The following is a 27583-nucleotide window of genomic DNA, read 5'->3' as shown; positions in this document are numbered from 1 at the left end:
TAATTAATTTTTTTTATAAAATTTAATTATTTTATATTTATTTAAATTTAAAAAATAAATTAATTTTTTTATGAATAATAAAAATAACACAAAAATTTAAAATTTATAATTATAATTATGTTTAAAAATATAACATAAAATTTGTATTCATAAAATATAAGACTTTAGAAAAATTCAAAAATTAATAATAAAGAACAATTATAATTCATATTTATAATTATATTTAAAAAATAAATTAATTTTTTTATGAATAATAAAAATAACACAAAAATTTAAAATTTATAATTATAATTATATTTATAATTATATTTAAAAATATATCATAAAATTTGTACTCTTAAAATTTCATAAGACTTTACAAAAATTCAAAAATTAATAATAAAGAACAATAATAATTCATATTTATCATTATATTTACAAAAAAATATCATAAAATTTGTACTCATAAAATTTCATAAGACTTTACAAAAATTTAAATATTTAATACTTCATTTGTCGTCGAAATTGTAGATGGCGACAATCGATAAGTCTTGGACCAAAATCAGAAATCGTGGTTGCCATGAATTTTGGAATGGTCTACAAGCCTTTTTAGCAATGGCATCAGAACATAAGGATTGTGATGGACGAATACGATGTCCTTGTGTGAGATGTATAAATAGTAGGTTTGAAAAAATAGATAGGGTTAGAGCACACGTATTTGATCGAGGTTTTATGCAAGGATATGATAAGTGGATTTATCACGGGGAGCCTGAGGATGTCGTCGTTGATGTAGCAGTTGCTGATGTTGAATCAGAGGATGAAATGATTCCTATTTTAGAAGACTTCTTTCCTTCGACGACTGAGGAACCACAAGGAGAAGATGAACAACCAACCACAAACCCACAATTTGATGACTTATTTGAGGAAATTGAAGCTCAATTGTATCCCGGTTGTGATTGGATTTCATCTCTTAACTTTTTAGCAAAGCTATTGCATTTAAAAGTTAGGGGAAAAATTCCTAATAACATCTTTGAAGAATTATTGAAGCTTTTAAAGTTTGCGTTTCCGAAGGAAAATAATATTCCATCAACTTACTACGAGGCAAAAAAGAGATTGAAGAAATTAGGCTTGGGTTATGATAATATCGATGTCTGTTTGTATAATTGCTGCTTATTTTATAAGGAGAATGCATCCAAGGAGGCTTGTCCAGTTTGCGGAACTAGTCGTTGGGTTACTTCCGAAAACGGGAAAAGAAAAAAAGTTCCTTGCAAAGTCATGCGATACTTTCCGTTGACACCTCGACTTAAAAGATTATATAGTTCGAGGATTACAGCGAAAAGCATGATATGGCATCATACTGGAAAATCAAAAGACGATGGGGTGTTGCGACACCCGGTCGATGGTTTAGCTTGGAAAGACTTTGATGCAAAACATCCTGAGTTTGCAAGGGACCCAAGAAATGTTCGACTTGGGTTAGCTGCGGATGGATTTAATCCATTTGGCAACATGAGTCTTGCATACAGCATGTGGCCAGTGGTGTTGGCTAACTATAATCTACCACCTTGGTTATGCATGAAAGATAATTATTTCTTGCTCTCTACCCTAATTCCTGGTGCAAAATCTCCAGGTAAAGACATGGATATATTTTTAAGACCTTTGGTGGATGAATTAAAGGAGTTGTGGAATAATGGGGTAGCAACAAGAGATAGTTCGACCAACTCGATGTTCACCATGCGTGCTGCGCTTTTGTGGACAGTGAATGATTTTCCTGCTCGTAGTAGCTTGTCTGGGTGGAGTGGTCAAGGTTATAAAGCTTGCCCTACTTGTAATGAAGACACGACATCCATTCGAGTGATCGGGAAGACATCATATGTTGGTCATCGAAGGTTCTTGCCAAGTAACCATGCAATGAGAAGGGATACTCGATTTGATGGTAAAGCTGAAAGAAGACCTCCTCCAAGACGATTTACTTGTGAAGAAATATTATCACAAGTTAATGCTCTCGAACCTCAAATTCCCGGACATCATGAAAATTTTGGGGGTGTGAAACGTAGAAGAGTTGCAGAAAATTGTAATTGGAGGAAAAAAAGTATTTTCTACGAGTTGGAGTATTGGAGCACGAATATTTTGAAACACAACATTGATGTCATGCATGTTGAGAAGAATGTGTGTGATAGTCTCCTAGGAACCATCTTGGATAATGATAAATCAAAGGACACAACCAATGCGCGCCATGATTTAAAGAAGATGGGTATTAGGGAATCGTTGTGGATTTATGAAGATGCGAATGGGAGGCTAATGAAACCGCATGCTCCTTATGTTTTGACTCGTGATAAAAGACAACTTTTTTGTCAGTTTGTTAAAGGAATAAAGTTTCCCGATGGCTTCTGTTCAAATTTAAAGAGCAAAGTTTCTCCAGATGAGTCTAACATTATTGGGTTAAAATCCCACGATTGTCATGTCATTATGCAGCGAGTACTAGCGGTTGGTGTCCGTAAATTTCTACCTCGTGACACTGCAACAACTATTACTCAGTTGTGTAATTTTTTTCGACAGTTATGCTCTAGAACTCTAAATGTAAAAGATATGGAGGATGCTCAAAATAATTTAATTCTGTTATTGTGCAAGATGGAATTGATTTTTCCTCCAGCTTTTTTTGACATAATGATACACTTGGTATTGCATTTGCCTGAAGAAGCGATATTGGGTGGGCCGGTCTTTATGAGATGGATGTATCCTTTTGAAAGGTACATGAAAAAATTGAAAAATTATGTGGGAAATAAGGCACGTCCTGAAGGGTCAATTGCAGAAGGTTATGTTGCTGATGAGGCAGTAACCTTTTGTTCAATGTACTTTAAAGGGTGTGAAACAAGATTTAATCGGCTTGATCGAAATGAAGATGCGCCTTCTGTTTGTCGCTATCTCTCAGTTTTTAATTCTCAATCTCGTCCTTTAACTAGCGGACTTATCAAGGCTCTTGATCATACCAGTCGTGAAAAAGCTGAGTGGTACATTCTTCAAAATTCTCCTGAAATCCAAGCTTACTTAGAGTAAGTTTGTTACATTTTTATAAATTATTTTATTAAATTTTTAGTTTTTATTTTCTATCTCCTTCTATCGTATCTTGACATTATCATACTTCACAGTGAACATTTGGACAAGATCAAGCATGAAAATCCTAATGGTAATCACGATGCCTTGCATAGGCAAACTTTCCGTCCGTGGTTTCACAAGAAGGTATAACGACAAAATTGTTAAGTTTTAATTCAATCATTTATATTCCTCTCATATTAATACATTTTATGTATTTAGATATATGAGCTGCACAAGCTTGGAACTTTACAAAATGGTGATGAGTTACTCGCTCTCGCTTCCGGGTCTGATTACTTAGCAACATTTTACGAAGGTTGTGTAGTGAATGGTGTTCGGTTTATTGCATCAAAGCGAGACCAAAAGCGGAAGACACAAAATAGTGGTGTTACTGTTGCTGGAACAGAAGGGTTTAATTATTACGGCACACTTGAAGATGTAATCACTATATCTTATACTGGTGCATTTACAGTGTCATTGTTTGAATGTAAATGGTATAACACTAATCCATTAAGAAAGAAGACAATCACTGAAAATAATATAACTAGTATAAATACTCGTGGACATTGGTATCAAGATGAACCGTACATCCTTGCCAACCAGGCAAAGCAAGTTTTCTATCTTGAAGATCCACTCAGAGGTCGCGATTGGAAGGTTGTTGAAGATATTAGCCATCGACAAATTTGGGACATTACTGACAACGAAGATGAAACTGATGTAGATGTTGTTAGTGATTCTAACTCTGCCAATTTTGTGTTGACAGTTGATCTTGGAGAGTTGATTATGCAATCGAATGAACCTCCAGTAATTGTTGAATCGTCCGATCAGTTAGTGGATTCTGAGATAGAGAATAATGAACTGGATGAGAATTATGTTGCTGAAGAAGTAGATGATTTACTAGTTGAACATGTAGAGGATGAAAATGTAAACTTAGTGAATGATGGAAATGATAGTGATTCTTCAGTGTAACTTTTATTTTGTAAACATTTGTTACTAAATTTTTTTACAATTAAAGGAATATTTAATTTCTTTCGTATTAACATTTTAAATACTTATATTTCAATTATGTGTTTCACATTTTGTGAATTCTTACATTTTTTTCCGTCTTCAAAGTAAAATAAAATGTCTGCTACGTTAGCGACACACCATGGTGGGGATGGTGATGGCAGGGATCCCCCTGATCCTTCTAGGGTACCGTCGTCCTGCGAATCAGGTTTTCTTATTTTCTCAAATCTAACATTGTTCTGAATATAAATAGTGAATGTATGATTTACTAATAATATTATTTTTCCCTCGAATATATATAGTTCCACCTCCGGTCAGAAAGGGTCGTGGGGTTGCCGCAAACGCTAACCTCGAAAAAAAAAGGAGAGAAGCTGGTAAGCCCTTACCGGTGGAGGTAGATCTTGAAACCGGCAAAGTAGTTGGCACTGAAGCCAGCAATTATGTTCGATTTCTTGGCCAACAAGTGAGCATGTTGTGCCCGGGTGGTCATCTAAATTTTTCCGATGTACCCCAACAATACAAGGATCAAGTGCTCAATCGAATCAGAGTGAGTAATTTTTAATTATTAAAGGTTGTAATAATTTTATGTCCTCATTTACAAATTAACATAATTTTAAATTATTTTATTACATAGTACTACTTTGATATCGATGGGAATCCCCACCGAGAGCTACTTATGAGGACTTTATATTCGGTGATGGCGGAGCGGTATAGTGAGCGAAAGACGCTCAGACACAAGCATTTCAAACAACATTACAAAAAACCAGAAGATTGGGACACAGTTCTCAAATTCCCCCCTGACTACTTGAATACCGAGACTTGGAAACCGGTTTGCGAATTGTTCGTTAGCGAGGCATTTTTGAATCGTTCAACTAAAAATAAATCGAATCGGCAACTAATGAAATATCCAACAACGCAAGGCACAAAATCGTTGGCGTCCATACGCCACGGAATGGTATGTATTAATTCTTTAATTGTTAAATGTTTCATAAAAAAAAATTCTTTAATAGTTAATAATATTTTTTTCTTATAATAAACTAATTTAATTGTTTATATTTGTATAGGGGGGTACTCCTGGAGAGCATGTAGTTGACGCATGGAAGGAGATCCATGTGAAAAAACCGTCTGGAACTTTCGTTAATGAATTAGCTGCAAAAGATTATGTAAGTGATTAAAATGATTTATTATTAAAATTTATATTTTATATTAATTACATATTCTAATAATTTTGATTTAAATAGGAGGAACTGATCAAGGAGCTTGATAGGAAGCGACTGGAACGACAATCCCAGAGCGATACTGGAACTGAATCTGAATCTGATACTGGTTATCAGTTTGACGTTATGGAAACAGTTCTAGGCCAAAGATCTGACTATCAGAGAGGCGTGGGTAAAAGGCTCAAGGGCAAAGGAAAGAAACCAATCCCCCAAACTCAATCAACGGTGCCTCCCCAACCGACTACTGAAATGATGAGCACCATGGCAGATATATTCTCAGCTATGCGTGCCACTTGGGGGGGTAATTTGACGCCTGAACAACGTGCCCTAATATTTAACCCACGCTTTGACAATTTCGTTCAAACGTATAGTCAATCGCAGTCTCCTGGTGGTTCGTCTTCTCAGAGTCATGCCGCTCCTCCGGAACAGCAACAACAACCTCCTACGCAACCACAATTTCAGCCTTCCTCGCAACAACAATTCCAAAATTTGTCACGGAATTTGAAAATTTTTTGCAAAGAAGAACCCCAATCTTTTCCTCGGCAATTTCCTCAGCAAGAAGAATACCGCTCCGCCAATGGGAAATCAGTTCTTATACCGAACACCGTCAGAGTCTCCTCCGCTCGGCTCAAACTTTGCTGATTTTGGATTATTTGGGAGTTCATCGCAGGAGAACCAATTTTTTTCAACTCCCATTTTCAACCAAGCTGAGCTCGGTAATTTGACGCTGGGTTTATCATCAGACCAAGCGTATGTGCCTTCTCCGCCACAGGCTTCGGGGACTCGTACCGAAAATAATCCAGATCAAGACTTCATAATTAGAGACTTGAATGAAGATGTTAATGAATAATTTATTTATGTTTTGTAATAATTTAGTTTAATTTTGAGACAATATTTTATTAAGATTAATATGTTAAAGTTAATTACTTTGGAGACAATTTTAAATTATTAATAATATTTAATTATTAATGAAGATTAATATTTAGTTTAATTATATTAATTAGATTTATTTATTAAATATTTAATTATTTATATATATAATATAAATAAATTTATATATAATATAAATAAATTTTTAAAAATAATTATTATTTTTTTTTATTCTGGGGTGCTGTAGCGGCGGAGCAATAGCGGCGGGACCCCGCCGCTATTGCTCTGTGTCAGTCTCGAAACACGAAGTCTGACACAGGGCAATAGCGGCGGGGTCCCGCCGCTATTGCTCCGCCGCTATTAATAGTATTAGCGGCGGAACCAGTTTTTGGCCGCTAATACTATTAATAGCGGCCAAGCAATAGCGGCGGACCAATAGCGGCCGAGGTCCGCCGCTATTGCCCTTTAGCGGCCAAAAAATGGAGCAATAGCGGCCGAGGGGCCCGCCGCTATTGCTCCTGAATGTTGTAGTGACATACAAATTCAATTTTATCGTTTAACAAAAAAAGAATTTAGTTAGTTAATTTTTGTAAAATGCATGCATTTTTAAGTAATTCTTTCTCAATAATCTCATATTCAAATACACGAGGTATGTATTTAATTTGTCGAAGTAAAATGAGTAATTTGCGGCAAAACCTCCAACTATCAATTTACTTGTAAAAAATCATCCAACCTCATACTTTGGTGGAAAAACTCTCCGTTTACATTTTTAAGGTGTCGTCTGTCCATCCTCGTTAAGTCCTAATTTTACCCACGTGGTAATGATAAGTCACTAAAAAATTATCCTATGTGGTCATATTTTACAAAATAAAATAAAAACTTTAAGAGTAATTTGCGGCAAAACCCCCCCAACTATCAATTTACTTACAAAAAATCATCCAAAAAACTTTAAGGTTGGATGGTTTTTTGCAAGTAAATTGATAGTTGGGAGAGTTTTGCGGCAAATTACTCTTAAATTTTTTATTTCAATTTTAATTTCAATTTTGTAAAATATTGCCACGTATGATAATTTTTTAGTGACCTGTCATTGCCACGTGGGCAAAATTAGGACTTAACGAGACTGGACAGACAATACCTTAAAAATGTAAACGGAACATAATTTTGGAAGGTTTTCCCACCAAAATATGAGATTGGATGGTTTTTTATAAGTAAATTGATAGTTAATGGGGTTTTGCCGCAAATTACTCAACTAAAATTTAATTTTTATGGAATTTTCTTTCTATTTCTAAATATTAGTGGTGATGTTACTTGCAAATTAATTATTTGTCAGTAATACTTCATAATTATTTGATGATGAATATCTATATAACTATAGTGGTTTCTATTGTTTTTAAGCTCACGACTGAGATTACAAAGTACGACACTAAATTAACTATTAATTAATAATTAACTATTACATTAATTGACTAATTCTTCTTAAGTTACGACACTTAATTAACTATTAATTCCATATATGTACAGTCCAAAAGAGCAATTAATGTAATTAAAGTTAGATACTAATTGATCCCATGGGAGGATCTTGTATATGAAAAAAGATGTAAAATAAATAGTACAAAACATCAAATGATTACGGAATTGATTTATAATATAATAATAATGATAATAATAAAAATAATAATGGGATTGAATAGAAAAATGAGAACCACCCTCTTTTGAAAAGGAATAAAAAGAAAAAGGTGTTGTGCCTTGAACGTCAAACGATTCTCTACTAACATTCAAAGAAACCCATCAAAGCTCTCTCCACAATATGAGACAACAAAAGCGACGTGCAGATATCTAGAAGCCCAATTTATATAAATATATATAAATTAATTTCTTTTAATTAGTGCTCATATTGCTGGAAACTATATAATAATATAATTCTTTTTTATAATATTAATAAAGATATTATATATTATATATGCCGACAAAATAGTTCTCTCTTTGCCGGATTATCTAATCTTCTTCTTCATTCATTTTGTTTATTAGTTTACGCATTTTCCCTATTTACTTATAACAAATTATAATCATTATTAGAGAAGGAAGGAACAAATTATAATCATTAGAGAAGGAAGGAAGTATGGACAAAAAACTATTACTATTATCATTAAAAAGAAAGAAAAAAAAAAGTGTAAATTTTATGAAGTTTATATATATAAATTAGAAGATAAGACTTGGGTTTTATTACTATTAAAGATAACTTCTATTTAAATATATCATATGTGTATTAATTATTCCCTACTATTTTATTCCTTAAATGTTATTATGGTTATTATTTTTACTTGTTACGATTTAGTTGATTTTTTCATAACTCTTATCATTTGCTCGTTGACTGATGTCTCATATTTTAGTCCATTTTGGATTTTTAGTTGGAAGTTTGAGGCTTTTGCTCACTCTTTTGTTTGGTTTGTTTGTTGTTTTATGGTCGTGGAATGATTTTTCTCCACGTGAAGGTTGCACATTAAGTTCTCCACTAGACCACTGCATCTCCAGATTGCAAAAATAATATAAGTATAAAAGTTATATCTTCCGTAGGGGCAGTGGTTGTGTTCTCTAGGCTATTTTTTGTAACATTGATTTCTTAAGTGATGGTTAAAAAGAAGATGACCATTTTTGAATCGAAGAAAGACAGAAAGAGAAAATGAATTTTGTTATTACTTGAGAGAAAGTACAATACAATTTTATGTATACAGTAATGGAAAGAATAGAAAACTAACTAACAGAAGAGTAAGTTACAACTAATCAACAACTCGATTAACTAACCCCTAACCACTTAAACCATCTATACCCTTGACAGCTCTTTCAAACTCAATGTAGTTTGAGAAACAACATTGAGTTTGGTCCTAAGTAGAGGAAACTTAGAGTTAGATATAAGTTTGGTTAGACAATTAGCTATCTGAGCATTGGCGGGAATATGATTGGCACGAATTTGCTGTTGAATAACCTTGTCATGAACAAAGTACAGATCAATCTTAATGTATTTGGTTCGTGCATCAAGAACAAGGTTAGCAGCAAGTAGAACTGTGCTTTGGTTGTCACACCAAAGAGAAGGAATTTGTGGTTGGGATATATGCAACCCTGTCAGCAGAGATTGAATCCATGACACTTTTGAGACAGTAGTAGCTAGGTTTCTGAACTCAGCCTCATTAGAGGATCTAGATATTACTCAGGGCTATCTTAAACTCATCTCAACTGAGACAAAAGTGTGTTGGCCGAGCATAGTTTGGAGTTAGCTAAACTACCCAAAGCATAGCTTTATTATGTGGATGGCCATGCTTAACCGACTCAAAACAAAGGATAGGATAGCCAAATACCAACCTGAAATTGATAACACTTGTCTGTTTTGCAGCAATGAAGATTTTTTTAACTGCTCCTTTGGGCAGGTTTGTTTAAATCAGGTTAAGATGTGGTTGAATTGGAACATGAGCAAAAGACCACTGCCAGGATGTGATTAGATGGCTCGGTAAGGCCAAAATAAGCAAGTGGTGCACTGGCAGCTTTGGTGTATGCATTGTGGTGCTCTCGAAACTCAATTTTTTGGGAGGAAAAAATTGTAAATAGTGATATAATCATAGCACAAGTCCAGAATGTTTCAAAGAGTCGAATTTCTTGTATTTGGCCAAAAAAAGTGTCCAATAGAGATAGAATATGGTTTGAAACCTTGTAAATATTAGAGATTATTTAGATCCTCTAGATGGAGGGCGCGATAGTGTTGTACAAATTTTCTTAGAGTAATGAAATTCACCTGATTCATCAAAAAAAAAAAGCTTCAAATGTGAATTCTGGAACTAGCTTCAAAAACAGACCATGATCTAAGGTTCTTGCAATGTATCGAAAAATTTTATTTACAGCTGTCCAATGTTGTTGTAGAAGAGTATGCATATATTGGCAAACTTTGTTTAAACAGAAGGCAAGCTCAGGTCGAGTGATTGTAACATATTGAAGTCCCCTAACTATAGATCTATACAAGGTTGGATCTTCCATAAGCTCACTGCCATAGTTGGACAGCTTAAGGCCACTGTTCATTGAGGTACTTTGAGTGTTAACATTCTGCATTTCAGCTTTGCAGAAAAGATCTTGGAGATACTTGGTTTTAGTAAGCAGCAAGCCTTCTAATGTGTTAACAGTTTGAATCCCAAGAAAGTAATCCAGTTCTCCAAGGTCTTTAAGAGCAAAGGTTCAGCTGAGATCAACAATAAGAGTGTTCACCATGTTGTCATTGTTTCCCATAACCAGATTGCCATCTACATAAACAAGAACTTAGATACAAACTGTAGTAGTGAACTTTATGAAAAGAAAAGTGTCAGCATGTGATGACTAGAACCCTAAGTTGATTAACACTATTGAAAGCTTGTCAAATCATGCTCGAGGAGCTTGCTTCAAGCCATATATTGCCTTGTTGAGTTTACATACATAGTTTGGATGTGTTGCACCAATAAATCTAGGAGGCTGCTGCATGTAAATTTCCTCTTTAAGATCACCATTTAAAAATACATTTTATATTACTAAAAATAATTTGTAATTCACTACAACATTAAGGAGCAATAGCGGCGGGCCCCTCGGCTGCTATTGCTCCTTAATGTGGTCGCTAAAGGGAAATAGCGGCGGACCTCGGCCGCTATTGGTCCGCCGCTATTGCTTGGCCGCTATTAATAGTATTAGCGGCCAAAAACAGGGTCCGCCGCTAATACTATTAATAGCGGCGGGTCCCGCCATTGCCCCGTGTCGGTTCGTGTTTCGAGACTGACACAGGGCAATAGCGGCGGGGTCCCGCCGCTATTGCTCCGCCGCTATTACCCATCAGAATAAAAAAAAATAATAAATATTTATAAATAATAAATAATAATAAATATATATATTAATATTATATATAAATAAATAATTAATTAATATAAGAATATTTAATAAATAAATCTAATTAATATAATTAAAACAATTTAATAAAATTTATTAATAATTTAAAATTGTCTCCAAAGTAATTAACTTTAACATAATAATCCTAATAAAATATTGTCTCAAAATTAAACTAAATTATTACAAAACATAAATAAATTATTCATTAACATCTTCATTCAGGTCTCTAATTATGAAGTCTTGATCTGGATTATTTTCGGTACGAGTCCCCGAAGCCCGTGGCGGAGAAGGCACATACGCTTGGTCTGATGATAAACCCAGCGTTAAATTACCGAGCTCAGCTTGGTTGAAAATGGGAGTTGAAAAAAATTGGTTCTCCTGCGATGAACTCCCAAATAATCCAAAATCAGCAAAGTTTGAGCCGAGCGGAGGAGACTCTGACGGTGTTCGGTATAAGAACTGATTTCCCATTGGCGGAGCAGAGTGTTGTTGCTGCTGAGGAAAAGATTGTGGTTGTTGCTGCTGCAAAAAATTTTCAAATTGCTGCTGTGACAAATTTTGGAATTGTTGTTGCGAGGAAGGCTGAAATTGTGGTTGCGAAGGAGGTTGTTGTTGCTGTTCCGGAGGAGCGGCATGACTCTGAGAAGACGAACCACTGTGCGATCGCGACTGACTATACGTTTGAATGAAATTGTCAAAGCGTGGGTTAAATATTTGGGCACGTTGTTCAGGCGTCAAATTACCCCCCCAAGTGGCACGCATAGCTGAGAATATATCTGCCACAGTGCTCATCATTTCAGTAGTTGGTTGGGGAGGCACCGTTGATTGAGTTTGAGGGATTGGTTTCTTTCCTTTGCCCTTGAGCCTTTTACCCACGCCTCTTTGATAGTCAGATCTTTGGCCTAGAACTCGTTTCCATAACGTCAAACCGATAACCGCATCGGTATTCGGATTCGGTCCCGCATCGCTCTGGGATTGTCGTTCCAGTCGCTTCCTATCAAGCTCCTTGATCAGTTCCTCCTATTTAAATCAAAATTGTTAGAATATGTAATTAATATAAAATATAAATTTTAATAATAAATCATTTTAATCACTTACATAATCTTTTGCAGCTAATTCATTAACGAAAGTTCCAGACGGTTTTTTCACATGGATCTCCTTCCATGCTTCAACTACATGCTCTCCAGGAGGACCCCCCTATACAAATATAAACAATTAAATTAGTTTATTATAAGAAAAAAATATTATTAACTATTAAAGAATTTTTTTTATGAAACATTTAACAATTAAAGAATTAATACATACCATTCCGTGGCGTATGGACGCCAACGATTTTGTGCCTTGCGTTGTTGGATATTTCATTAGTTGCCGATTCGATTTATTTTTAGTTGAACGATTCAAAAATGCCTCGCTAACGAACAATTCGCAAACCGGTTTCCAAGTCTCGTATTCAAGTAGTCGGGGGAATTTGAGAACTGTGTCCCAATCTTCTGGTTTTTTGTAATGTTGTTTGAAATGCTTGTGTCTGAGTGTCTTTCGCTCACTATACCGCTCCGCCATCACCGAATATAAAGTCCCCATAAGTAGGTCTCGATGGGGATTCCCATCGATATCAAAGTAGTACTATGTAATAAAAGTAATTTAAAGTTATGTTAATTTATAAATGAGGACATAAAATTATTACAACTTTTAATAATTCAAAATCACTCACTCTAATTCGATTGAGCACTTGATCCTTGTATTGTTGGGGTACATCAGAAAAATTAAGATGACCACCCGGGCACAACATGCTTACTTGTTGGCCAAGAAATCGAACATAATTGCTTGCTTCAGCGCCAACAACTTTGCCTGTTTCAAGATCTACCTCCACCGGCAAGGGCTTACCAGCATCTCTCCTTTTTTTTTCGAGATTAGCGTTTGCGGCAACCCCACGACCCTTTCTGACCGGAGGTGGAACTATATATATTCGAGGGAAAAATAATTTTATTAGTAAATCATACATTCACTATTTATATTCAGAACAATTGTAGATTTGAAAAAATATGAAAACCTGCTTCGCAAGGCGACGGTACCCTAGAAGGATCAGGGGGATCCCTGCCGTCACCATCCCCACCGTGGTATGTCGCTAACGTAGCTGACATTTTACTTTACTTTGAAGACGGAAAAAATGTAAGAATTCACAAATGTGAAACACATAATTGAAATATCACACAAATGTTAATGCGAAAGAAATTAAATGTAAGAATCACTATCATTTCCATCATTCACTATGTTTACATTTTCATCCTCCACATGTTCAACTAGTAAATCATCTACTTCTTCAGCAACATAATTTTCATCAAGTTCATTATTCTCTATCTCAGAATCCACTAACTGATCGGACGATTCAACAATTACTGGAGGTTCATTCGATTGCATAATATACTCTCCAAGATCAACCGTCAACACAAAATTGGCAGAGTTAGAATCACTAACAACATCTACATCAGTCTCATCTTCGTTGTCAGCAATGTCCCAAATTTGTCGATGGCTAATATCTTCAACAACCTTCCAATCGCGACCTCTGAGTGGATCGTCAAGATAGAAAACTTGCTTCGCCTGGTTAGCAAGGATGTACGGTTCATCTTGATACCAATATCCACGAGTATTTATACTAGTTATATTATTTTCAGTGATTGTCTTCTTTCTTAATGAATTAGTGTTATACCATTTACATTCAAACAATGACACTGTATATGCACCAGTATAAGATATAGTGATTACATCTTCAAGTGTGCCGTAATAATTAAACCCTTCAGTTCCAGCAACAGTAACACCACTATTTTGTGTCTTCCGCTTTTGATCTCGCTTTGATGCAATAAACCGAACACCATTCACTACACAACCTTCGTAAAATGTTGCTAAGTAATCGGACCCGGAAGCGAGAGCGAGTAACTCATCACCATTTTGTAAAGTTCCAAGCTTGTGCAACTCATATATCTAAATACATAAAATGTATTAATATGAGAGGAATATAAATGATTGAATTAAAACTTTACAATTTTGTCGTTATACCTTCTTATGAAACCACGGACGGAAAGTTTGCCTATGCAAGACATCGTGATTACCATTAGGATATTCATGCCTGATCTTGTCCAAATGTTCACTGTGAAGTATGATAATGTCAAGATACAATAGAGGGAGATAGAAAATAAAAACTAAAAATTTAATAAAATAATTTATAAAAACGTAACAAACTTACTCTAAGTAAGCTTGGATTTCAGGAGAATTTTGAAGAATGTACCACTCAGCTTTTTCACGACTGATATGATCAAGAGGCTTGATAAGTCCGCAAGTTAAAGGACGAGATTGAGAATTAAAAACTGAGAGATAGCGACAAACAGAAGGCGCATCTTCATTTCGATCAAGCCGATTAAATCTTGTTTCACACCCTTTAAAGTACATTGAACAAAAAGTTACTGCCTCATCAGCAACATAACCTTCTACAATTGACCCTTCAGGACGTGCCTTATTTCCCACATAATTCTTCAATTTTTTCATGTACCTTTCAAAAGGATACATCCATCTCTAAATTTTTAATTTTTAATTTTTAAATTTTTGAATTATTTATCATTTATATAAAAAATAAATTTATTTTCTAAATTAAAATAAATATAAAATAATTAATTTTTACCACCTTAAAAATACAAAAAAAAATTATTTCTTAAAATTCAAATAAAAGTTAATCCATTTAATTTAAATTTAAATTTTAATTAAAATTAAAAAAATAAATCAAATCTTCTAATTAATCTTTTCAACTTTTAATATTTATATTATTTATTAAGTTACTAAAAAACTAATTATTATTATTTAAAAAAAAAATTTATATATATATTAAGCTACAAACTAATATTTTTTTTTTCTAATTTTTAAAATTTTTTTCAATATTCTAAATTTGCTAAATTTACTTCTCAAATTTTAGCAAACTTAACAAGAAATTAATTTAATATCAATAAAATCTAACATAAAATAAACAAATACAAACAAATACAAATTACTAATTACTAAAATTAATTAAAAAACCTACAAATAACAACAATACAATATACAATATTGTTACAATATATAAATTATATATACATTAACATATACTATATATTTTCTTAAAAAAAAACCATATACTATATATTTTATATACACAAATATATAAATAAAAAAATAATATATATATACAAAATATACAATACACTATTATGTTTAAACTGTACAGTGTATATACACAAATATATACACTATTATATTACAAAAATAATATATACAAAATATACAAAATATATAATATATATAATGTACAGTTTTTATACTTTACATAATAATACAATACAATATATATACTACACTACTATATACATATATATATAAACTGTTATATACAAATATATATATAATATACAGTTTTTATAAAGTATATATACACATAAAAAAAATCAAAACTTATATATATACCCAATTATATATACACAAACACAGATAAACATATATTTATATATAAATATATCCAATTTTATATACAAAAATCTATATATACACAGATTTTTCTATATAAAAACCTACATTTTTAAAAACCTACACAGATTATAAAAACCTACATTTTTCTATATACACAGATTTTTCTATATAAAAACCTACACAGATTATTTAAAACCTAAAATATATAAAATTCAAAATTTAAATATACATTATATAAACCAATCTAAAACCTAAAACTATATAATAACAAATCTAAAATAATAAAAAAAAAAACAATACTTACCTAAAATAACCGGTGGTGCGTCGGGGTGGTGGTACGTCGGGGTGGTGGTGCGTCGGGGTGGTGGTGCGTCGGAGATGGAGGCGGTGGAAATTTCAGAAAAGGAGAAGGGGAAAGGAGGAGGCGGTTAGGGTTTTTTGAGAGAAAATGGAAAAATGGGGATGAGGGGTCTGATGGGGTATATATAGTGTTATTAGCGGCGGGGTAATAGCGGCGGACCCCGCCGCTAATAACATTTAATTAATTTTTTATTTTTTTTTTAAATAAAATACTATTAGCGGCGGGGTCCGCCGCTAATACTTTGAATCAATATGGGCGGGATTTTTCCCGCCCACCTATTAGCGGCGGGGTATTAGCGGCGGACCCCGCCGCTAATAGTAATAGCGGCGGGCATTAGCGGCGGACAGCCCGCCGCTATTAATATTTAAAAAAAAAAAAATCTGCCACCCAATAGCGGCCAAGCAGGGGCTCCGCCGCTAATAGCCCCATTATTAGCGGCGGAGGAGCTCCGCCGCTAATAGGCCCGCCGCTATTGGTGCGAATTCTTGTAGTGATTTTATATATAAAAGTTACTATATGGTATATATTCTATATAAACTTATTTATAGAGTTATTTCAATAACATCGTACAATAATTATATATATTAAAAAAATATTTATTTTGCTAATATAAGTTATTTAGTAATTTTTGTATTTCATTGTACCTTATTAAATTTTAAATATATTTAAAGGTAACGTAAAAGTTGCTATAAAAAGTAACAGAAGTGTATTTTGATCAACAATATATAACTATTTATAATTATAATTATAATTAACCAGCTAGAATACGTAACAAATATATATAAACTATTTAATATCTTAGTGTTAAATTTTTTTTAATAACATCTCATAATTTTTAAATATAATTTTTTTTAATTAACAACATTTAATAAATTAAAATGTTGCTTTTTATTTTGAATAATATATATTTTCTATATATTAAAATGATTATATTGAAAAAATAGGTTGGAATGATTATATTTTTAAGTCCAATATACTAATAGTGTAGTTTGAAAAATTATAAGAATAAATGTTAACAAAGGAAAAAAAAAGAATAAATTGTTGTTAAAAAAGAAAAGAAAAGAAAAATAAAGGAGAAAGAAAAAAAAAGTGGACAGAAAAAGAATAGCAAAAGTGCCGATAATGACGCAATACAAGAAATATAAGAGCATGTTTGGTATTGTTTTCTATTTTTTGTTTTAAAAAATTGTTTTTAGAAATGAGAACAAAAAATAGTTTTTGAAGTTTTTAAAACACAAGTCACGTTTGGTTAGTGATTTTTAAAAACAATATTGACCAAAAGTGAATTGGTTTTTAAAACAGAAAACAACATTTTGTTGTTTTCAAAATTCTTATTTTTTGTAACTTTGTTTTTTGAAAACTGTTTTTAAAAAACAAGGCCAAACAAGCCAAATTGTTTTTAAAAACAATTTTCTGTTTTTAAAAACAAAAAACAGTTTTTTAGTTACGATGTCAAACATGCACTAAGTAATTGAGTATATTATTTATATTTGGGTAAATATGATTTTAGACCCTATATTTTACAAAAGTTATCAATTGGATCCTGTGTTTTGTTAATTAACAAAATGGACCCTGTATTTTCCAAAATGGTAAAAATAGAACCCTCAGCTTAATTTTTGATAATTTTTTTTAATATAACTAACTTGAAGACAATTCCTAATACGAGCAAGTACAGAAAACGTAAAAAGTTTTTTCATAGCACTTTTAGATCGAATTATAATCAAATTTTATTTTGACAAAAAATCATTTCAGGGTCCTATTTGTACCATTTTAGAAAATACAGGATCCATTTTGTCATTTGACAAAATAGAGGGTCCAATTGGTAACTTTTACAAAACACAGGGTCTAAAATAGTATTTACCTTTTATTTTTGGTAGACTAACACTGTTTTAACTAATTAAAATTAGTTTTATTATTTTCATAAATAATTATGTAATTAAGTATATATATAAAAATGAGAAATTTACATGGTATACTAATTTTTGTTATTTTTTTTACAAAAATACTACCAGGCGGTATTTTTTACTTTTTTACTGTGTTTTCTTATAAGTTTCATATACTGTGTTAAATTTTCACTGGTGTTCTACTGGTGTTTTGTAGTTGTTTTACTGTTGTTTTGAGTTGTTCTGTTTTGTGTTACTAGTGTTTTATAAAAACACAGTATTTTTGAAAATTTTTCCGTGTGACAGTATTTTTGTAAAACTTAACCCAAATTTCAATATTTTTGTAAGTTTCCCTATAAAAATCCCCTTGATTATTCAGAACTGGCACAAAAGGTGGGGCGGGCTAGGCGCTTGCCCAAGGCCCCACTCCTAGCCCAAAAAATTCTTTAAAAGAAAAAAGCCAAATTTGTTTTTCTAAAAATACCATTTTTAAAATTTTTATCATTACTTAAAATATTCATTTTTTTCTTTACAAAAAGCCCAATCTATATAGATTATATAGATTTGTTTATAACTCTAACTATTTTTAAAATGACCATATATTTTTTTTAATTTAATATATATTTTTATGCCCAATTAAAATGTTTGGGTCCACGTTGTTGATTATTATAATTATTATTTTATTTTTTAATAATGTTTATTATTAAAAAAAAAAAGGATAAGAAGAAAATAATATCACTACAAAAAGAATTTTTTGCTTCGATTTTTAAGTGCTATATAAAAAATTTGTTTCGATTGGTATATCTTACGCTATAGCCGTAGACACAGATAGTGATAGTTTTTGCATCAATTATGAACCGACGCTAATTGATTATTTGCTTCGGATATGAACCAAAACAATTTTTTTTTTTACTTTAATTCATAATTGAAGTAAAAAAACTAGTACACCAACGCTAATTGTTATAACCGAAGAAAAAAAATTAAAAAAAAATGGTAATTATAACCAGATCGATGCGAGAAGAATTTTTTCAATTTTCCACAATTTTTTTAGTTTCACATAAATAAATTTCATATCTCAAATTTACAATAATCTCAAATTTTTTTAGACACCAGAGAGCACCACCGCGCACCACGACATCACCACCACCCTATCACCACAAACTTTGAAAAAAAGGCAATATCATATTAAAAATAGAGAGAGAGAGAGAGAGAGAGAGAGAGAGAGAGAGAGAGAGAGAGAGAGAGAGAGAGAGAGAGAGAGAGAGAGAGAGAGAGAGAGAGAGAGAGAGAGAGAGAGAGAGTACCATGACTTATGGGGTGGTTGTGCAGTGGCTCTCGTCTAGGCGGCTGGCGATGGGCATCTTGGCGGTCTTCGATAGGCACTTCAACTGGGCAAATATGGTGGTGTGGCTGCCATGGTGCGACTGGGTGATAGAGAGAGGGAGAGAGAGAGAGAGTGAGGTTGGTGCGGCTATGTGAGATATTTAGGTTAAGTTTTTCTTTTAAGTTTGGATTTTTTTAATTGGGTCTGAAGTCCATTGTATATTATATATATACAAAAATTAAATCTTTTTGCTTCGGTGGATAACAGCCGCAAACTTTTTAACCTCTGTTTATAACGGAAGCTAAATTTATGTCTTCTTTTTACTGAAGCAAAATGTAAAAGATAATTTTTAATTTTTTTACTTTTTTCCTTGGTTCCTCCTTTAGCGTCACTGTAGTAGCTGACGCTAATTATTTTCTTTTAGGTTCAGTTATCAGCTGAAGTATAAAATCTCTACCTATTTTTTGTCTCGGTCAGCTATTTTGGTAAGACGCGTTGACTGACGAAAATTGGGCATTTTGTAGTAGTGTATATATATATTGTTCACATATTTTTCTTGTTAATGGATCTAAAATGATTGTAAGCGAGCAAGATGAACACAAGTTAATATCGATCACAAATAAACCGGTTTATGGAAAAGGAATTTAATAAAGATGAACTCGAGGATTTTATAGATGTTCACCCCCTTTTGGCGATAATAAACTAATCCACTTGAGTTGTTATTGGTCTCAATGCTTGAGGAAAGTTCTCCAGAATTATCTTCTCTAAGAATTCAATCCTCAAGTAAGTTTTTTAAAATGAGAAAGTGAGAGTTCATGAGAATGAGTTGGATTCCTTTACAATTGATATCACATTTATATAGATTTTCATCTAGGACTCTGTTAAGGTTTAAAATCTCTTAACCCCAAGACGTACATTCCCCTAACTATGATCGAGTTAGGTTTAAAATACAAAATGATAACAAAATCATGTTTCAAAATAAATATTTTTTTAAAAAATGATAATTGTGTAAGATATCTTTATCTGCACGTGCTAGCTTATTTTCGTCACTAAGAGCACATGCATGTTGATGAAGAATACACACTGAGATGAGAAACATCTTGGCTTGGGCCAAGATGATGTAGGGTGTGCATCTCGGTTAGGGTCGAGATGGTGCCTTGTGACGAGCTCCAAGACGGTGACAATGTTGTGATTTAGGCTAGGATTGAGATAGTACCTAGGTGTTGTGATCTCGGCTTGAGCTGAGATGATGAGTTTGGAAGTGATGCCAAGATAATGCATTTTTAGGTTATGGCGTTGGAGATGAAGGTGAGGAGGCCAAGGTGATGGTGTGGTGAGGGAGGCTAAAATGATGTGTTGGAGTTGTCATCTCGGCTTGGGCCAAAGTTGCATGTTGAGGTTGTTATCTCAGTTTGGGTTGAGATGATGACTTTGTATTGAGATCTAAGCTTGGGCCGAGATGAAGCCTTTGATATCGTGCCAAGGTGATGCATAAGGAAGGATGTCGAGGTGATGTGATGAACTAACGAGACTTGGTCGAGGTTCTCAAAATTATATTGAGGTGATATGATCTTCCCCACATTTAGGAGAAAAATTAATGCCATATCATCCTTCGATTTTCCTAGGGATAACACACACATATATATATATTAAATAATGTTACGTGCAATACACGTATACTTAGTTATATCTTTAATTTTATTTTGATTATGTGTATTTTTATTTGTATTTTTTTTAAAAAAAAAATAAAAAAGCTATAGAGATATTTTTTGGTAACTACAATAGGTAATGAAGTCGCATGTCATAAACACTTTCTCATAAAGATATTTTTTTAAATATGTCTAGTGAATTTTAAAAAAATAACAATAGAAATATATTTTGTTTTTAGATTTGTCTAGTGAGTTTAAATTTAAATTGTAATGTTGTAAAAAAGAACAATACTTTCTGTTTAATAGCCACATTTTGTATAGGAAATATAAATTTTTTAGCAAAAAGAAGAAAATAAGATTGTTATGTTCTTTTTTATTACAAACTCTTCAACGTTTCAGCGTTTAAAGATTACACAGATTCTAAAAATTTTTTTAGGTGAGAAATTTCTGTGCTTGAAAATACATATTGGAATATTTTTTTTTTAAAAAAAAAAATTAATGTCGATGTTTGTTATAGTTACAACATATTCTTGTAAATTTTTGAAAAATTTCGAATAGTTTACCTAAAATTAAGTTTGAAGTTTTTCGAATACGCGTGCTAAACTGAAATATTAAAAATTCTATTTTCGATACTGCAAATATTATAAATATAACTGCTATAAAAATTGAAAAAAAAAATATTCTAACATATAATTTTGGCCACGAAGTTGACTTAGAAGTTGTAGTACAATATTCTAAGGGAAATTTAACTTTTTATAGCACGTTTTAGCGTTTAAAGTTTAAACAGAGTTCAAAATTTTTTTTAGGTGAGAAATTTCTGTGCTTGAATTTTTTTTTTTATTAAAAAAAAAAATTTAATGTCGGTGTTTGTTATAGTTACAACATATTCTTGTAAATTTTTGAAAAAATTCGAATAGTTTACCTAAAATTAAGTTTGAAGTTTTTCGAATACGCGTGCTAAACTGAAATATTAAAAGCTAAATTTTCGATACTGTAAATATTATAAGTATAACTGCTATAAAAATTGAAAAAAAATATTCTAACATATAATTTCGGCCACAAAGTTGACTTAGAAGTTGTAGTACAATATTCTAAGGGAAATTTAACTTTTTATGCATATATTACCTTAAAATTATTTCTCTAAACCTATATGTATTAAAGTTGGCCATATATGTCAACATTCCTATTTTTCACATAATACCTCTCACATTTCAAAAAATAAATTAGGGCTGCCTTCTCTCTTTCCCTCTCGCTCATACTCACGACGCACCCCAATAGACCCATGACATACCCACGACACACCCCAATCGACCCACAGCGGACCCCAATCGACCCACGGCGGACCCCAATCGACCCTATCCACGACACACCCCAATCGACCCACGGCGGACCCCAATCGACCCTATCCACGGCACTCGACGCACATACAACCAAAGTGAGACCCAACCCATAACCCATGGTGCACAGAGGTTCCTCAGAAAAATCAGACACAATGTCAAAGGTGAGTTCGTGTTTTGTTTTTTAGTTTTTTAGTTTTTTTATTAATTTTATTTGTGATTTTACTGTTAAAGATAGATTTTGTTAGATTTAGGGATATATTTAGGTTTAGAATGTCAGATCTGTAATTTTGGGGCAAGGTCTGATGCACATCCGATGTAGGTCCGATGGGTTCAATGAATCTGTAAGGTTGCGAAGTAGGAGACGTAGCTTCGATGGGGGGTCCAATGTGGGGTCTGACGGGGTCCGATTGCTTCTTGTGTATTATTTATTATTGGTCCGATGTGATGTAAATGAGAAGGGTAATTTGGGGATAACATTAAAGTTGGCCTAGATTACAAATATTGGTAATTATAAGTTTAGAGAAAAATTTTTAAGGTTATGTAAGCATATTTAGTCAAATTTTCCTATTCTAATTAGGAGTAGTGCAACTATCAACCTCTTATTACAACTTTTTAGTCAATTTTCGTGCATAAAAACTAATGCCGGTTTATTTTTTTCAAAGTGGTGTTCGTTATGCTTATAATATCATCTCCGTAAATTTTTGAAATATTTCAAATAATTTACAATACCAAAAATACGTTTGAAGTTTTTTAAACACGGGATAGTAAACTGGAAAATAACTCTGTTTTTGGCATAATCTAATAATTAGTACGAGAAATGCTTAAGGGCACTAGTGGTGCCTAACACCCTCCTATGTGTCAATATCGCTATTGGTCCAACTAAGTATCGAGTCCCATATAATTTAATATAATAGTTTTTAGAGAGTATCGCTAGCCAATCACAACACAACATGTCGAGAAAGTGCTAGGCACCACTGGTACCTAATAGGAACCTATTTTTTCCTGTTTGGATAAGATAAGATGATTATTTTAATTTTTTTAATTGTTGCACACTTTCCAACTTCACAGCCAAGTCCTCACGTCATCGTGATCTTCTTCTTTATCAATCCCTTTCCTATTTTTCCATTACAAAAACACCCTTCCCTTAGTCTGCCAGAACCGAAATCCGAATCGATCGACAATGGAGTCCGTAGCTGATGCCAGTCGACGAATTTCCAGAATCTCTTCTCATCTTCTCCCTCCCAACATCCAGGTACTGATATTTTGTTACTTCACGAGGAGCACATGCGTGTTGATCATAATTTCCCCTTTTGTTTATATACTAAATCGTTAACTGATTGCTTATTTTGGAAATTGGGCTTAAAGATGGAAGGTTGTGGTTTACGTCGGGAGAATTGCCGTGCTAAAGGCGCCGCGCCGGGATTCAAGGTTGCGGTTTTGGGAGCCGCTGGTGGCATAGGGCAACCTCTGGCCATGTTGATGAAGATGAACCCTTTGGTATCGGTGCTTCATCTGTACGACGTCGTTAATAGCCCTGGCGTCACTGCTGATATCAGCCATATGGATACTGGTGCTGTGGTAAAACTACAATCCCTATTTTCCGACTTTCTTTGATATCTTTATACAAATGATTAATCTTGTTGTTCTTTTTTCATAAATTCATTATCTGGGTTTTCTTAAATTTTTGAAATAAGAAAGCAATTTAATAATTTAATTATAAGTTGAAACTTGAAGCTTTATGTAAATCATGGAAATCTGGTGCTAGGTGAGGGGATTCTTAGGTCAGTCTCAGTTAGAAGATGCCTTGACAGGAATGGACCTTGTAATCATTCCTGCTGGTGTTCCCCGGAAACCTGGAATGACTAGGGATGATTTGTTCAATATCAATGCTGGCATTGTGAAGACTCTTTGTGAAGGAATTGCAAAATGTTGTCCAAATGCTATTGTTAACTTGATCAGCAATCCTGTTAACTCAACGGTACCAATTGCGGCTGAAGTTTTCAAGAAAGCTGGTACTTTTGATCCAAAGCGCCTTTTGGGAGTTACCATGCTTGATGTTGTTAGAGCTAATACTTTTGTGGTAATGGATTTCAAAGTTCACTGTGATTATTTGTTTCTTTATTTAATGCGTTGAGTGTTTGTGATTACCATCTGTTGAATTTTTTTGGCAAGTTTATGCCAAAGATTTATACCAGAATGTTGTGTCTCTTACATAACTTTTTGTTTTGAATGCCATATGTGGTCATTGCTGATTTGAATTTAACCAATTAAGTGGTAGAAAATAAAATAAACCAATTGAGTAATTGATTTATTGTTGATTTGTTTTGAGAATCGGGTAGTAGCCAATGTGCGCTACATCCTTCTTCTGTTCACAACGAACATAAACAAGGAAAAATATTATCTATTTGTATTAGATTGTTTTCTTTTCTGTCACTGTCTAGGCAATGACTTCTATGGAAAATTAAATTTTATTGAATTTGGAGCTGTTATTATAAGTTTGATGGTTTAGTTGACTTTTGCATCATACAAGGAAGGAAAAATCTGATACATTATTAAGATTTTAGTTTCTTTTCTTACACGTGAGTACTGTTTAGAAATTCTGAAGATGGTAAAATAATATTATTAAAGTAAATATAGTGGAGTTGTTTGAGTTCTGAATTTATATTTAAATTTGCAGGCAGAAGTTTTGGGCCTTGATCCTAGGGATGTTGATGTTCCCGTAGTTGGAGGTCATGCAGGGGTTACAATCTTACCTCTTCTGTCTCAGGTATAAAATTACTTTGTTTTCATATACTATTTTGCTTGGATAATTCTCAGTAGTACAATCTTTACATGCCCAATTTTGGAAATGTAAATGCTGACATTTCATACAGGTTAAACCTCCATGCGCTTTTAATGCTAAAGAAATTGATTACCTTACAAACCGCATTCAAAATGGAGGAACTGAGGTCGTCGAGGTAAATTTCTTTATTTCTTTTTTAGTTTGATGAATGCCTGCAGTTTCATTTGGAAGTTAGTTTAGTCTGTTCAAATTTTCCGAATCTGAAGTAGTATGACTTTTGGTATCTCACTGAAATGTTCATTTTGGTATCTCAGTAAACCAAGTAATTGCATTACATAAACCTAACCGATGGTTGATTTTTACATAAATTTTCATTTCTTTCAACCTTGTCAAATACTAATGCCCATTTGAAAATAGGACTCTTCTCTAGGAAAGTGAAAAAGGATTAAGATTGTACCTACTGAATCAGCATACTTAGATTGATTAGACTTTAATGTATACAAGGCTTCCAGTGTCATTCTTTCTCGACATTAAATGTGAACTTATGCTTATCCCCATACAAGTTGTAACTAAAGTGTTGGCACTTTGAGATATCTGTTTGTACAAAACCTTAAAATTTGGCACAATTCTTCTCCATCATATTAAAGACACTTAAGAAGAGTTCTTGATCCAATTTTTTCATTGTCTCCAGGCAAAAGCTGGAGCCGGATCTGCAACATTGTCCATGGTGAGCAGTTTTACAAATTTGTTATTTAGTTACCTTTCCAACCACCTTCAATTGGACCTTAATCTAAATCTGTACATGTTAAACAAATGCAGGCTTATGCTGCTGTCAAGTTTGCCGATGCATGTCTCCGTGGTTTGAGAGGAGATGCTGGCATTATCCAGTGTGCTTTTGTGGCTTCTCAGGCAAGTATTGGTGTTTTATGGCAATACTTTTTTATCCCTTTTTTTAGAACCTGACTTTGAAACCATAGAGATTTGAACATTCTTATATACTCACTCACATTCATACAAATCTTACTTGTGTACACTTTTTGTTTTGGACATGAAATTGATGATTTACCGATATGTCACAGGTGACTGAGCTTCCTTTCTTTGCATCGAAAGTAAGGCTTGGCCGCAGTGGAGTGGAGGAAGTACACCCTCTTGGTCCCCTGAATGAGTACGAAAGGTCTGTAATCTCTCTCTATCTATGTCTTATATGTATGTATGTATAAAAGGCTCTTGCAATTGACTTGTGCCTTCACTTTGTATTAAATGAAACTTCACACTGCATGAAACAGAGATGGCTTGGAGAAGGCAAAGAAAGAGTTAGAAGCAAGCATTCAGAAGGGAGTTTCCTTCATCAGGAAATGAGTGAATGCAAAACATAAAAATTTCATGTTTGATCTGTGTGGTCTGGTCTGGGGGTATTCTATTCTGGCTTTTACACTCACAGTGATGGAAAATAAGTTGAAAAATAAGCCCTTTGTTGTATAACAAAAATAGAGGTATTTATGGAAATGGTAGGAGAGAAAAGAAAAAGAATAAGAATAACAAGTGTAGTTTGTCCGAATGCTGATGTACCAACAAATATTAGAACTTGTGTATTACATGATTGATTTCACAGAATGAATAGATAGGTGAGATTTCCACAGTTATGTTTGTTTGTTTGTATCAAGCATTGGGCCCTTTTCAAAACAAACACAAATTCTTCACATTGAACGTTGTTAATTAGTTTATGGATCCAAAGAAGAAAACAACGAAGGGCCCAAATCTACTTTAGGGCTTTCGTACAGAGAAGGGGTTTTTTTTTTCATAAATGTGGGAAAATGTAGTAAAGTTTACTTTTATATCACATAAATAAATAATGCAAAAAATATGAGATTAAAAAAATAATTAAAGTTTAAAATATGGGGAAAAGAACAATAAATAAACTTATTAAAACTTGTAATAATAAGTTTGTTGAAAAAGTTATTGGTGATGGAAAAGCCGTCGAAAAAGTTGCAGGTGCTGGAAAAGTCGTCAGAAAAGTTATTGTTGCTGGAAAAGTCACTGTTATCGGAAAATTCACTGCCATCGGAAAAATCACTGGAAAGGTTACCAAAAGTAGATGTCTCACATATAAATAAAAATAGAATCAATTCTATAACATAATGAATGAAAATAAATAACTCATATAGCTGTTATAATTGAAATATAACCGGTTCTGTAACATAATGAATAAAAACAAATAACACAAAATAACTCAAACCAGTTATAATTAAAATAGAATTGATTCTATAACAGTGTTATAATAAATAAAAACAAATAACACGAAATAATTAAAACAGGTTATAACTAATATAGAATTGGTTATATAACATAATGAACACAAACAAATAACACGTAATAATTCAAACCAATTACAATTAAAAAAAACAAAAAAAGGAAAAACATAAATTAAAAACAAAACTAGTTCTACAACAAAATGTCTCATAAAATCGATTATATTTTTTTTTTTTTTAAAAAAAAAATAGGGATCAATTTCAAAAAATATTGAAGCATAAATATGAAAATAACCGATTCCATAACAAAATAAATAACACAAATAATAAAACAAATAACTCAAATATAATATAAAGAAACTGGTCATATTTATCAACTAGTTAAAAATTTGAAACAAAAAAATTGGTTTCGTAAAGCAATTAAGATAAAAATTTACACAAAAATCAGTTAAA

General features: G+C 32.8%; 3 protein-coding genes and 1 long non-coding RNA gene across 4 annotated transcripts; 3 read left to right on the top strand and 1 right to left on the bottom strand.

Moving 5' to 3' along the window:
* Positions 1-594: 594 nt before the first annotated feature.
* On the top strand, positions 595-4038 carry LOC115712399 (uncharacterized). The gene is made up of 4 exons (XM_061113928.1): positions 595-2518; positions 2630-3029; positions 3126-3216; positions 3292-4038. The coding sequence occupies exons 1-4, from the start codon at positions 595-597 to the stop codon at positions 4036-4038; spliced, it is 3162 nt and encodes a 1053-aa protein (XP_060969911.1).
* Positions 4039-4318: 280 nt separating this feature from the next.
* Positions 4319-5971, top strand: LOC133037351 (uncharacterized). The gene is made up of 5 exons (XM_061114398.1): positions 4319-4621; positions 4709-5029; positions 5139-5237; positions 5316-5618; positions 5859-5971. The coding sequence occupies exons 1-5, from the start codon at positions 4331-4333 to the stop codon at positions 5931-5933; spliced, it is 1089 nt and encodes a 362-aa protein (XP_060970381.1). The 5' UTR covers positions 4319-4330; the 3' UTR covers positions 5934-5971.
* Positions 5972-12019: 6048 nt separating this feature from the next.
* On the bottom strand, positions 12020-12495 carry LOC133037350 (uncharacterized). Its single transcript, XR_009687453.1, has 3 exons — positions 12360-12495; positions 12153-12251; positions 12020-12074 (listed from the first exon to the last, which is right to left on the bottom strand). It is a non-coding gene; the product is annotated as an uncharacterized LOC133037350 (long non-coding RNA).
* Positions 12496-23116: 10621 nt separating this feature from the next.
* Positions 23117-26524, top strand: LOC115712229 (malate dehydrogenase, glyoxysomal). Its single transcript, XM_030640492.2, has 9 exons — positions 23117-23351; positions 23465-23677; positions 23865-24179; positions 24777-24866; positions 24973-25056; positions 25573-25608; positions 25701-25790; positions 25961-26055; positions 26168-26524. The coding sequence occupies exons 1-9, from the start codon at positions 23280-23282 to the stop codon at positions 26238-26240; spliced, it is 1068 nt and encodes a 355-aa protein (XP_030496352.1). The 5' UTR covers positions 23117-23279; the 3' UTR covers positions 26241-26524.
* Positions 26525-27583: the final 1059 nt, after the last annotated feature.

Source organism: Cannabis sativa, chromosome 4, assembly GCF_029168945.1.
Source record: "Cannabis sativa cultivar Pink pepper isolate KNU-18-1 chromosome 4, ASM2916894v1, whole genome shotgun sequence".
In the NCBI taxonomy this organism is placed as follows: Eukaryota; Viridiplantae; Streptophyta; class Magnoliopsida; order Rosales; family Cannabaceae; genus Cannabis; species Cannabis sativa.
This window is presented reverse-complemented; position numbering and strand designations above follow the sequence as displayed.

What these genes read in the sequence shown, in the direction of transcription:
- LOC115712399 (XM_061113928.1), top strand. Translation starts at nt 595, where the DNA reads ATGGCATCAGAACATAAGGATTGTGATGGACGAATACGATGTCCTTGT. An exon ending in AACAACTATTACTCAGTTGT is followed by an intron (nt 2,519 to 2,629) that starts GTAATTTTTTTC and finishes TTTTTCCTCCAG; the next exon opens with CTTTTTTTGACATAATGATA. An exon ending in GTCCGTGGTTTCACAAGAAG is followed by an intron (nt 3,217 to 3,291) that starts GTATAACGACAA and finishes TTATGTATTTAG; the next exon opens with ATATATGAGCTGCACAAGCT.
- LOC133037351 (XM_061114398.1), top strand. Translation starts at nt 4,331, where the DNA reads ATGTATGATTTACTAATAATATTATTTTTCCCTCGAATATATATAGTT. An exon ending in CGTCCATACGCCACGGAATG is followed by an intron (nt 5,030 to 5,138) that starts GTATGTATTAAT and finishes ATATTTGTATAG; the next exon opens with GGGGGTACTCCTGGAGAGCA. An exon ending in AATTAGCTGCAAAAGATTAT is followed by an intron (nt 5,238 to 5,315) that starts GTAAGTGATTAA and finishes TGATTTAAATAG; the next exon opens with GAGGAACTGATCAAGGAGCT.
- LOC115712229 (XM_030640492.2), top strand. Translation starts at nt 23,280, where the DNA reads ATGGAGTCCGTAGCTGATGCCAGTCGACGAATTTCCAGAATCTCTTCT. An exon ending in TTCTCCCTCCCAACATCCAG is followed by an intron (nt 23,352 to 23,464) that starts GTACTGATATTT and finishes TTGGGCTTAAAG; the next exon opens with ATGGAAGGTTGTGGTTTACG. An exon ending in CCCCTGAATGAGTACGAAAG is followed by an intron (nt 26,056 to 26,167) that starts GTCTGTAATCTC and finishes TGCATGAAACAG; the next exon opens with AGATGGCTTGGAGAAGGCAA.